Source organism: Populus nigra, chromosome 5, assembly GCF_951802175.1.
Source record: "Populus nigra chromosome 5, ddPopNigr1.1, whole genome shotgun sequence".
Lineage (NCBI taxonomy): Eukaryota > Viridiplantae > Streptophyta > Magnoliopsida > Malpighiales > Salicaceae > Populus > Populus nigra.
Genome location: NC_084856.1, coordinates 18,400,473 through 18,413,923, shown reverse-complemented (window position 1 = coordinate 18,413,923; position 13,451 = coordinate 18,400,473). Strand labels below are relative to the sequence as shown.

General features: G+C 30.9%; 2 protein-coding genes across 2 annotated transcripts; one reads left to right on the top strand and one right to left on the bottom strand.

Annotated features, from left to right (window-relative positions):
• Positions 1-495: 495 nt before the first annotated feature.
• Positions 496-2,417, bottom strand: LOC133694851 (short-chain dehydrogenase RED1-like). Its single transcript, XM_062116547.1, has 3 exons — positions 2,050-2,417; positions 1,182-1,341; positions 496-874 (listed from the first exon to the last, which is right to left on the bottom strand). The coding sequence occupies exons 1-3, from the start codon at positions 2,384-2,386 to the stop codon at positions 496-498; spliced, it is 876 nt and encodes a 291-aa protein (XP_061972531.1). The 5' UTR covers positions 2,387-2,417.
• Positions 2,418-6,535: 4,118 nt separating this feature from the next.
• Positions 6,536-8,830, top strand: LOC133694117 (uncharacterized). The gene is made up of 3 exons (XM_062115564.1): positions 6,536-7,130; positions 7,384-7,628; positions 8,350-8,830. The coding sequence occupies exons 1-3, from the start codon at positions 6,663-6,665 to the stop codon at positions 8,684-8,686; spliced, it is 1,050 nt and encodes a 349-aa protein (XP_061971548.1). The 5' UTR covers positions 6,536-6,662; the 3' UTR covers positions 8,687-8,830.
• The last annotated feature ends 4,621 nt before the right edge of the window (positions 8,831-13,451 follow it).

Genomic DNA, 13,451 nt, shown 5'->3' with positions numbered 1-13,451 from the left:
TAATTAAAAAAATTAAAAATACTATTTAAATTTAATAAAACAAATTTAAAAAATAGATGAGTTAATCCATTGTGAAAGATTTGTTAATGCTAATTAAATATTAAATTGTTAAGCCAATATCATACTTTTAAAATTTGAAGGGAAAATCACAGCTAATTCAATCAGGTCCAGAGATTTGTTTTCAAAATTTGAATCACATTCATTTCCAATTTTGTACATATATCAGTTTATTAGGAATAATCGGCCTGTGTAAACTCAAATATGTCTAGAAAAGCCTTTTTTTTTCAATTGAATCCTTGTTATTCAGAATTGTCAATTCAATAAAATCCCAGTTCCTTAATTCTTTCAATTACACCCTTATTATAACAATTAACCCTCGTTTCTTATCACACAAAGATGTATTTCTATTACAGAAAGTCGGGATTGTTACAAGGAGGAACTAAATGTCGAGACATTTTGAATAAAATGTACAATTCAAACTGATTTCGATTTTACTTAACGATTTGAACTCAATCTTGGTGTGGAATTGGTTTCAAACATGCTTTTAAATACTTGCCTTGCGATACAATCTTTAACATAAAGTGGCAAATGATACATGATCGACAAGATAGTAGAGAATTGGCCAAAGGAAAACCATGCTGGTGGATTTTTCTTTAGCACAGTAGCAACCGTCTTCTTCGCAAACTCTTCGGTGGGGGTGGTCTTAGGTCCCTGGAAAAGGCAAGCCCTGTTCCATATAGCTGCTTCAAATGGCTTGTATAACTTCCACTCAGGCATATGGTTGTAGCTGGATATGGCAGAATTTCCGATGTTTGATTTAACAGCTCCAGGAACAACATTGATCACCTGGATCCCAAGAGGCCTAAGTTCAAGCCTGCATTTAACACAAATATTTCCTTACTTTGCTGTTGATATACCAAAGTTATGTTGTTCCCAATCTGAGGTTTAAGAAGATTAATTATAGATTTGAGCCATAATTAATGAAAACTATGTTAACAAATCCTCTACCCCACGCATTAGTTGATGATTATAGAAGACTGGCGACTTAATTTAATATGATAATATCATGCTGGAGTTGTCAGTGCTGTTTGAACTCCTTGTTACTAATACATACATGCATATACCAACCAGAAGATTGATAGGAGAAGGTAAGTAACATAGGCATCTCACTACATACAAACCTCATGTTATCAGTTAGTGAATGAAGAGCTGCTTTGGTTGCAGTATAGACACCAGCCCATGGAAGAGGAGCCAAAACAGAAGCACTTCCAACGTTTAAGATTTTCCCCTTCTTCCTAGATGCCATGTGAGGAACAACAGCTTGAACCATCCTCATGGTACCTACATGTATTTGTAAAGTCAAAACAACAGGAAAAAAAAGATCTTGGTAGTTTTACCAACAGCAAATCAAGAGCTAGCAAGCATGATCAAAGATGCAGGGAGAGTCCTGAAATTCGTAATCACTATTGGAACCTGATCGTCCATATAACCTTTTCAGAGTAGCTAAAGAACCTATGAAGTAGTATGAACAGATCAGCAAGACATTTATCGAAGTCATAGCCTAGTACTAGGCCATGACATGAACAAAGACATCACATATATAACTTACACAAGAAGTGGATTAATCCATGAAGAATTATCTTACAACAATAAACTTGTCATTGCCATATTTCAGGAAGGTTTGTTTATGAATTTATAAGAAAGCTGCACCATGTGTTCGTGTCTATCAGAGAGAGGATACTCATGCTTCAAGAAAAATAACGAGTATGCAAGCCAGCGCATACAGTCTTTACAAGAAAATCCACAAGTATTCAGTTGCTGATACTAATCTTTCTAGCTGAAAAGTCCAAGCAGTTCCGTTCATACGGTTCCTGTCGGCCATGCTGAGACTAATTTAAGAGTGGGATTGCAGTTTCCAATTCCATAGTTTTAAGGCTATCAGATTCTCATTGATTGGGTTTTCGGCACCCAAAAGCAGAAAGAATATCAGAAAATACATAGATCAATGAAATAAACAAGAGTAAGGTTTGATGAGAAGAAGAAGGTTACCAAAAACATTGGTATCGAAAGTGTTTTGCACAGCTGATAAAGGGATCTCAGCAAGTGGGCCAACACATTGAATCCCAGCATTGTTAACCAAAATATCAACTCCGCCATATCTTTCAACAACATTCGACACAACATTCTGCACACTTTCATCAGACAAAACATCCAATTCTTGGAGAAAAAATCTGTTATCTTGATCAAGGTCTCTCATGGAAGTCAATGACCTGGCCGTGGCCACAACAAGGCAGTTGTTAGCAGCAAATTCACGTGCCAAGGCATAACCTATACCACCTTGGGTGCAACCAGTAATTAAAACCACTAGTTGGCCATAGGACTCCATTGAAGTACTCTTTTGGTGGTGGTTTTGTTTGATAAATAGCAGGTTTAGGCAGTTCAGAACTATTGAAAAGGGATGACGTTAATAGGATTCCCATTTTTGGGAGATGCCTTTTATTTGAGAAGCAATCACGTACAAACAGAATATAATTTTCTGATATAAACGGTACATGTTTAGGAAGAACGGTCTGATGGATAGCTATGGTTGTAATAATATACATCGACACCATTGGCGTTTGTAGCTAACGGTAGTGAGACTATCATTTATCTAATGGATTGGCCGGCGCTCTCCTTCGAATGCCATCAAATTTTTCTTTTTAATTTAAAAATAGAATGCGTAGACATTATTAATGTAGTGTTTTTTTTTAATTGTAAATTCAACATACATTAATAAAATATATTAAAGATTATATACACCAATAAATATTAATTTTTTTTATTAATACCAACTAAAAGCTCAAACATACAGATTAAAAATATATGCATATTATGATATTCGATATTATAATACATAAAGCCATCAAATTCCTTATATTTAATTATATAGAAATATTTTTTTATAAAAAGATTAATAATTTAATTTTCATTAAAACAAACTAATTTCATAGCATATTTCTTTATTTCTTTATTAATATTTTTAATTTCAAGAAAAAAAATCTAACTTTCTTCTGTGTCATTCAAAAAAATCAAAAGTAATTATAATACATAGCCAAAAAAAAACTTGAATAATTTGAAATAAAGATACAAAATATATCTTTCTAATTAAAATTCCTTTGTAACATCTTATTATTATCCTAAAATCCAATAATAAAAAAAATAATATTATGATAATTTTCACATGAGAGTATTAAAAGAATAAAAGTAATACAACACTCATAAGTTATCATGAAAAACTTTTTAATAGTGTCATTAAACTCGATGTAGGGGTTCAACTACGAGACCTCCTAACTCGACACCTTGCTTGTAATTAGTTTTAAATTAAACTGTATGGGGGTTAATTCGATATGATCTTGTCGATTTGACAAGTCTAAAAACAATTTAGACAACCAGTTAAAACTCAACTTGACTTTAATTTTTTTTTTACTATTGAGACAAATATATCTTGTATCAACTTAAGTCAATCTGTCAAACCCACAACCCAATTCATAGACTCGACTAAGTTTAATAACTTTATTTTTTAAAAATTATTTCTTATTAAATGATATAATAATAAAAATAGTTGCGTGAAGGAAAGCCACTAAATAAAGTTATAAGAAGACTCTTGTAATCTTATATGAAAACAGAGTAAAAATTATTTGATATTTAATAAAATAATATCTCAAATAAATTCTTAATTAATTTAAGAATTTAATAAAATAATATATCTAATATATTCTTAATTAATTAATTTTAAAGTAATTAAATCTAAGGAGAAAAAAAATAAAGGTAAAAATAGGCAAGACATGAGAGTCTTGGTGGTCCACACATGTCTGGCCACTTGTAGTTGGGCCTTTCTTTTTTTAAAATAAACGGACGATGCGTCATTTGTTTTTTTTTTGAACTTCTTTTTAAAAAAGAAAGTAAACAATGCATCATCTGTGAGACTAGACTTTGACCATTAGAGAGTTGGTTGAAAAATTAGATTTAGGTTCTTTTGATAAAAAAAAACTAATTTTCAAATATTCTCACCTTAAAACACTCAATAAAGATCATTAGAATTTCTTGAAATCAATTTCTCAACTAAAACACACCTAAGCTAGTTGAAAACACAAATTCAAACTAAAAAGGCTCTTTCTTAACCTGATTTACTTTTCCTGGTAAGATGAAGATTGAATAATACCTCAATAGAACTCTTCTTGTCGAATATAACTCGTTGACACCAAAATTGATTTTTTTATTGTCAAAATATAGCCAACCAATAACTTTCCCTTTTCTTTGTCATTTCTAGCAACTTTATCTATCATCTCTTAAACCTTGAGATCAAAATATAAAGAAAATGAAGTCTTGGATAAAAATGTAAAATTTTCAAATTAGAAGGTCAAAAAATAAAATTGATAGAATTTTGAAGGCAAAAATTCCCAAAAAGACGTGTGATGAATAATAACAAAAAAATATCCTTCATTTTTGCCTCACAATTAAATTAGGTCCTTGCATTTTAATCCTTTTCAAGAAATAAAATCAAATTATTTTTTTACAATAACCCTATAAAAAAAATCAAAACAATTTATCAAGCTCAATTTCTAATCAATGCAATACGAAATGATGAAATTAAAAAATAAAATAAAATTTCAATGACTAAAGAAAAAAATGTTAAAGCAAAAAAAAGTCGCAAAACACATTTGCAATTCAAAGTGTTTTGTGAGCTTGTGAATAATGAATTCATCAACTCTTTTAAGTTCTTTATAATTATAAAACCATTTCTAGAGTTTTGTCTAATTAATAGTTTAAAATTTTAAATTAATACTAGATTGGTGAATTGTACGACACTGGATCAAATTTTTCTTACCTTGAGAAAAATAAGAAACAATCATGTCTTTAAAAAAGTGAGAGAAATTCAAAAGTTAAAATAAATTTTGACTAATTTGATAATACGATAAAAATAAAATAAAGCAACAACAACAAAAAATAAATCAACAAGAACATAAAATTTGTAAGAATGAATGAAAATATAGGTGAAGTCCACACATCATAATGAACAAGAGATAATGTTTTAAAGAAACAAAACTTGACTCATAAAAATAAAGCCTCTGAGTTGGACAGTCCTTCATAGAAAACCAAAAGGGTCAAAAACAAGAGAGCTAGCAAGCATTATCTTTGACAAATCAATGTACCGAGACAAGAATTTTGGTTAAGCAAGGAACAACTAGAACATTGTTAAGTTTAAAAGTAGAATGAGTAGACGAAATAAATGTTTTGCCAATGTGTGTTGTTCTTAATTTTGCACCATCTCCAACCTGAAATAATCCGGACTACCTTTATATGACTGGTAAGTTCTAAGAGTACCTGGTGAATTGGTCATGTAATGAGAGGCAGAGTGCCATATTGGTTAAGAAGAATCTTACAGGTGTAGACCATCAAAGGAATTAATTACTGATCATATCAGCAGGAAAAACCTGATTCTCTTGCAGATAAGTGCATGCGAGCAGTATTGTAGAACTCAATACAAATTTGAAACTAAATAGGTTGTTCACCAAGAATAGATGGAGAAGGCATATATTTAATTAGCAAGATAATGATTTTTCCAGTTATTTTTATTTTCCATTATTCATTTATATTTTATCTTCATTTACTTCAACTATAAACCTTAAAAATAAAAAAAAGCGATTATTTTACCATTTCAATCATTTCATTTTTTTTTTTAACAAAACACAATTGATCATTTACACGAACTCGATAATCGGTCCGCACCAACTCACACTTTGGCAGTACATGCTTTTTAATTTCATGCTACCCATTACAATATTAAAAACGAAATTTCCCACCCGCAATTTTCCCAACAACTAGTCCAACTGTAGTGTTTGTAGATATGTTTATATATACTGAATTGATTTAATTGGTACTTATTATCAATTTCAGTTGCGTTCTATAATTATTTTCATACATTGAATTCCCTCAATTTGTTGGAAAATATTGCATTATATATTTGAAAATCACAAGCACAAATAAAAGGGGTGAATTAGTAAATATTGTTTTTCATATAAATCGAATTAGATTAAATAAGTTCTTCCTTTTATCTCCTAGCTAATTACATAACTTATCCAATAAATATTATAAATATTTTTATGCACTAAAGCATTTTATGAGAATTATATATATATATATATATATACAAGTAAATCCTTTTTTCTTTGTACTTATAAACGAGCAGCCTCATTTCTATATAGATTACTCTATAATTAAGATGGTATGACAAGATTTGAAAACAATTTATAAAAATAATCAGAAACAAAAACTGAAAAAAGAACAAAAAAGCAATGATACAAAGAAGGACCCACAGGCCACAGCGCATTTGGCTGGTAACTTGTAGCAGTGTTCATCCCTTTCTTCGCTTGAGGCTTTCGTTGGAAAGTTAGTTGTGTTTTGTCAGTGCGAAAGCTAATCAAAACAAACAAAAAAGAAAATACCGGATTCCATTGTCTTGGCATATTTAGGGGGCTTTCACAGGATAAATAATTGTTGCATTCGCATTGCATAGACTTAATTCACATATTTCAGCTTTTGGCTTCCATCTCATGCATATTCCATCTCTTTTTAGCCACTTGAACCGCCACCAACTCTAGCAAGAAAATATCAGAAGGATAATGGATAAGATAGAGCACATTACAGTTGCCACAAATGGCATAAACATGCACGTAGCTTCAATAGGGACGGGCCCAGTTATCCTCTTCTTGCATGGGTTCCCTGAACTCTGGTATTCATGGCGACACCAACTCCTCCATCTTTCGTCCCTCGGTTACCGTTGCGTTGCCCCAGATCTTCGTGGATATGGTGACACAGATGCTCCTGAATCAGCTAGCCAGTACACCGGTCTCCACGTCGTTGGTGACCTGATAGGTCTTCTCGACTCCTTTGGGATTGATCAAGTGTTTCTGGTTGGCCATGATTGGGGGGCTATGATTGCTTGGTACTTGTGCTTGCTTAGACCTGACAGGGTTAGGGCCTTGGTCAACTTGAACGTTGCATTCATGGCTAGAGACCCGAAAACTATTAACCCCATGGAGGCTTTGAAGAGTATTTATGGTGAGGATTACTATGCCTGCAGGTTTCAGGTAATAATTATTCTTTTATTCATTTATTTTTAATTTGTGATCTTTAATTTTTAAAGGGAGACCCTTCGGTATTGATATTCTGCTATTAGAAATCTAATATAAAACAATTATTAGTATATTATCCAATAACTTAATTCTTGAGTTGGGATAAATTCTTATATAATAATAACGTTAATAAATATTATTCAATAATTTAAATTCTTTGAATGAGAGGTACCTATTCTAGTAAAAATCTTTCTACGTGCTGTTGTAGGAACCTGGCCCTGGAGAGATTGAAAAAGACTTTGCTCAAGTTGCCACTGCAAAAATGTTGAGGATATTCTTTTCAAGTTTCGGTCCGAATCCCTTAATAGTGCCCAAGGAAACAGGATTCAGAGGCATACCTGATCCTCCATGCTTGCCTCTTGGATTTTCAGAAGAAGATATCGATTTTTACGCCAACAAGTTTAACCAAAAAGGATTCACTGGAGCTTTAAATTATTATCGAGCCATCAATCAGTAAGCTCTAATTATTCCCAACTTATTTAATAATAATGGCACTTTCTTTTTTGGTTATAATATATTCTCGATCTGGATGCTAATAATTAATATAAGGCTTCCTCGTTTCGATATAGATTTTTTCGTAGAGCACCTGAACTTTTTAAAATCATCTTTACCACCTATCAACACTTCTGTAGAAACATAAAAAATAATAAAAACAACTGTTTTCAAAGATTTGATAATAAAAAAAATTAAGAAACTCGTTTTTTTAATGTTAAAAATAATATAAATCATATCTTAAACTTTATCTAACAACTTAATTAGCTATTGAAATGAGATTATTCTTTGACATGATATTAGAGCCTTAATAACCAAGATGTCATAAGTTCAAATCTCATCATCCCCATTTATTTAATAAAAAAATAAACACAAGATAATGTGGGTCTGTGCAAATTTCAAGCTCAAAAAATTTTCACTTGAGTAGATGTATTAGAGAATAATATAAGTATATTTTAAACTATTGGGTTGAGATTGTTTTTTGATATTTTGAAAACCTAAAATAAGACAACGGGTTACTAAAACTCTTGAAATCTAAAATTTGATCCAAATCAAAACAAATTAACAATTTTTTTTTATCTGCCGCAAATGAGACCTGAATTTCCCAAGATGTTGAACATTGCCATTTCATCTGTGGTGGTCATAAGCCAAACCAATTAATTTCTTTCCTCTTTTATTGCAGAACCTGGGACCTCATGGCACCATGGATTGGGGTAAAAATCCAAGTACCTGTTAAGTTTATTATAGGTGATCAGGACATCAACTACCACCTTCCAGGGCTAAAGGAATACATACTCAACGGCGGGTTCAAGAAAGATGTGCCACGTTTGGAAGAAGTGGTTGTAATGGGAGGAGTAGCCCACTTTCCCAACCAAGCAAGGCCGGAAGAAGTCAGTGAACACATCTATAGCTTTTTCAAGAAGCTTCAGTTTATCAATAATAATCCCAAGGCCAATAGTACTACATCATCACTCAATGGAAATAGAGTCTCGGATCTAGCTCACTTGCATGCCTTGTAAGAGGAATTCCATTTGTTTTTTGATAACTAAATGATTTCTAATTGTGTTAATTTCGTTTCAATCACTAAACATCATGCAATTTCTTTTCGTTGTCCGGGATTTTTCTTTCAGATAAATTAATGAATATTTTTTTCAACGTGCCAATCAAGTACTTCCCCAAGCATTCATATATATATATATATATATATATATATATATATATATATATATATATATAATTGCTTCTGATAGACCAAGATCCTGTGGGCCCGATCACCATACCCAAGCCCAAGCACTACTCACATACCTACTCTAGAACCTACTCAATGTGCACCCTTAGATGCACAAGAGTCTTTCATAGTCTACCACTTTTCTATCTCATTAATACATCAACAACATATATTTATCCTCTATTAATACATATGTAAGAAATATTTATTCTTATTAACGCACGTGTAATGTATTTATTTCTCATTAATACTACAAGGGTAAAATGACTTTTCAGTCCTCTTTATCAACCAAAAGAACAAGGTGCATAAGGTATATATATCCTATGAATCACCTAGATAAAATGATCACAATTTTTATTTTCTACATAAATATACCATTTTCTTACAAAGCATTCATTTCATACCAAAACAAGAACAAACAATATTGCTCTTATAATTTAATGTTTGTTAGCATATTTATTAATTTTTTTCTCTATAAAATTACCAACTTAAGCATTTGAAGGTCTTCAAATCTACTTGAAAGGCATTTTTTATAGGTATTGAGATTTTCTCATTAAGAAATTACCTTTCTTTACTCTAGAGAATGGATTTAATAGAATCAACACTCGATAAATTTGCAATCCAACCACTAAAAATTATATTCCTAAACATCTTGAATTTTGAAACACCATCAACTTTATAATTATAAAGTTCAGATATATAATTAAAATTTAGTAAGTATTTGCAAAATTTTGGTTTCAATGTTACGTTGCACATTAATTAATAGTAAGCTAGCATGCATATGCAAATCAAATATTTGCAAACAAAACAATTTACATATGTTACCTAGAAAGAATTAACTTACTATAGAATTTTGTATATTGACAAAAATACCTAACAACTTAGGTTTAAAATCCGTATATCTAAAAATTTCTTTGTAACGAAATAATATTTGGTTTTTATTTTTTTTAATGATTTAAGACTACAAATTATCAAATAAAACAATTAAATAGCTAAGTTGAATTTATATAAATCATTTTTAGGGTTAAAATATATAATTGATATGGCATGTAAGAAATTATACTCATATGCATACATTCCATAGTAAGTATTATATTTTTGGTCTGCGTTATACTGCAAGTCAGATCATTTTTTTCTAACCTTAAAAATAATGTAAAAATATTAGGAAGTAAAATATCTGATGCATACTAGATGAAACACTTTTAAAACATTAAAATAGTGACATATGAGATGACATATGGTTTTTTTTTTTAAATTATTGAGACGACGACATATTTGCTTGACCCAAGCCCACCATGGTTAACCTGTGAAACTTGCTACCGAAGTATAAGATCGTGATAATCATATGGAATCCAAATCAAAACAAAATAGGTAGCCAAATTCTAATCAACCAACTATTGAAGGTTGACAACAACAACAACAATAAATTCATTTAAAAAAACAAAAAAAAGCTATATTTAAACAAACACAAATATCATGAAGAGCATATTATGCTTATATTTAAACAATTAACTTAATTTAATTCAAAACCAAACTTTATCTTAGAAAAAAAATAAATTTAGTATAGAACAACAAATAAAAAATACCCAAGATAACTTGCGTTATTTTTAAAATTAGTAAAAAGTCCTATAGAAATAAAATTTTAAAAAAATAATAGAGCTCAATTTCTAATTAAATCAAATGTTAAAGGATAAAACTAAATTAAAAAAATGAGCTAAAAAAACTGAACATCGACGAATCTCCTAAACTTGAGTTAATTTAATGTTAAAGGATGAAATCAGAAAAAAAATATCAAGTTAAAAAAATATCAATAAAACAGAAGGAGGGTGAAATCATAAAAAATCAATTTTAAAAATGATCTAAAATAAAATAAATATTATTTAAAAGAATGGGGACCAAATCAAATAAACAAGAAAATTGAAGGAGAATGTAATTGAAAACAAGTTTCAATTATATAAATCAATTCAAATAAAAAAAATCAATTGAAAGAACATGGATCAAATATGAAGAAAAAAAAATAAAAGGCTATTATGAAATTTTAGGAGGCCAAACACGAAAATCAAGGAGAATAGAGAAAAAAAAAGATGTCAATCGGGGCCTAACATGATGGAATGACGCCATATGCAGTGCCTAGGAAGGTAGGCCCCACTATGACAATTCAAAAAACACTAAGGAATATCTATTTTAGCCATGGCAGACCGCTACATGCATTGCTTGAACATGACATAACGATTTACTTGAAGGCGTGTTCAATATACATACTAACCATTTTTATTTTTATTTTTTATATTTATTAAAATACGAGAATGCCTCTCAGACTACATGATTATCATAAAAAACCAAGATGAAAGTATGAATAAATCCTTTGAGGCAAGCTAAAGAATTTTTTTATTTTAAAAGAAATACAATTACTTAACAATGTTGTGAAAAGTGAAATTTCAAAAACGCTCCTATATCCAAGTTATATATATATATTGCTTTCAAGAGAAGTTAAATAACTATACTATGCAAAAATACATGAAAAGATCGAGATACCCAAATCAATTATATATAACTAAATAAACCCCGTAAAAAAACTATATTGCCCCTAACAAACAATTCAATTATTTTTAAGGAAAAAATAGTAATTTTATTATTCTAATCCATAGTAAATCAAGACATTTCTATAATACTTTTCCCACATGCTTTAGGTTCTTGTTAACAAGTTAACTAATTTTTTGTTTTAAAAGGTAATTAAATAATTTTACCATGAAAAAAAAAACCAAAATTCTCTTGATTAATTCTATAATAAAAAATGGACCTTGTGAAAAGAACATAGTACCCTTAATAGAGAATTTTTATTTTATTTGAGAAATACAATTAAAACAATACTTCCACTGTTCCAAAGGCATTTGCATATAGTGCCTTTCCCACATGCTATAGGTTGGTGTTAATATATAATAACATAAACTTAATAGCTATTTTAGCCTAAAAAATTTAAAGCATAGGATTTCGATATTTTTAAGAGGTGATAATGAAATCAAAGCGTGTGTGCACACCAGGCAGTCGTTTGTCGTTTAGACAACCACTAACAGCTTGGTAGGGTGCTGTCATCGCCCACAACCACTACAGGACCATACAGTTTTAAGCATTAATTCTTGTATTAATAAAATCTATATATTATCCTATCTCGTTTAAGATACAAGAGTTTCTCCTGAAACTTAGCTGATAGCTTGAACTTAAATTGAATTGCTGAAGTTGTATTTCCTCGATCATTATAGTTCAAACTTTAAATCTGGACGTGTGAAGCAGATTTTTTTTTTGAACTCTTAAGGTAGCCGTGTTTTATCAGATCAGAGACTAATTTAATTTTCGTTTATAAGAACTTCTGCCGTGACTTGTGAGCGTACAAAAATGGGAAAAATACCTTAGACAAACGGAGCTTGGAATTAAATTAAGCATTGAAATTTACCTTCCATTTTTTACTAAATTAGTAAATCTAACCCATTGTCACCATCAGCTGGGCTACAAGTCCAGGCATAGCATAGGTTTAACAGTACCAGGTAGTAAGCTAATCTACATAAGAGAAACATAAAATACAAGTAAGCTGGTTTGGTAAGGGATTAAACCAACATATAGACCATGACAAAGTTGAGTTTTGTGCAAAGATTACACTGTAAACACACTACACAGTTTCTTCACTTAAAAGAAACTAGAAATACAACGAGACAATAAACAGATCGCTGAAAAGTTGAGAGAAAAAGAAACAAAACAAATCCAATGATACACAAATCCACACAAATAAGCACACACCAACATCTCCCTAGTAATTATGCCACATTATCCCTCGCTTCTCCTTGCTTCCCTCCACGTTCCGAGCCAGGAAAATTACCTGGATGGACCATGTTCTTGCCCTTTCCACTGGTAGAAGTAGAACCACCAAGTGTCCTCTCGTCAATTACATTCTCTCCTCTTCTCACTCTTTCCTCCTCCATTCTCTTCATTTTCTCCATCTGACGTTTTTGCTTGACGTAAACTTCAGCACAAGCAACTCCAATGGAAGACATATTGACTTATAAAAGTGAAGATCTCAGATAAGAAATTAACCAAGTGCTCAATTTGTTTGGTGGGATGGAGAAGTTCTTAGCTAGCTAGGGTATTTATAGGCGTTTCACGAGGACTTAGTGATCAGCTAGCAAATACTAGACGAGTACGTGTATCACAGCTTACTAATTTTGCATTATCGTATCATTAGAACGAGTTTTGGCATTATCATAATGTTGCAAGACGATTTCAGAACACAGATTGAGGGAAACAATGGTGCTGCATGCACGAAATTATTTTTAAATGAAATCTGTGGGTCGATGGAACATTCGAAAATAGTGGTTTTGCTTTTCGAGTGGCCACAAAAGCACCACGTCATCTATAGCTATGCAGAGAAATGGTGGGTGCGTAGTTTGACGTCAATGCGGTCTAACTTACTTGGCAGACCCAAATTTATTTGACCCTTTAATACGTTAGTTTATCAGGGCTGAGATGGAAGCTCATATTCAAAATGATAATTAACCAGTATAATT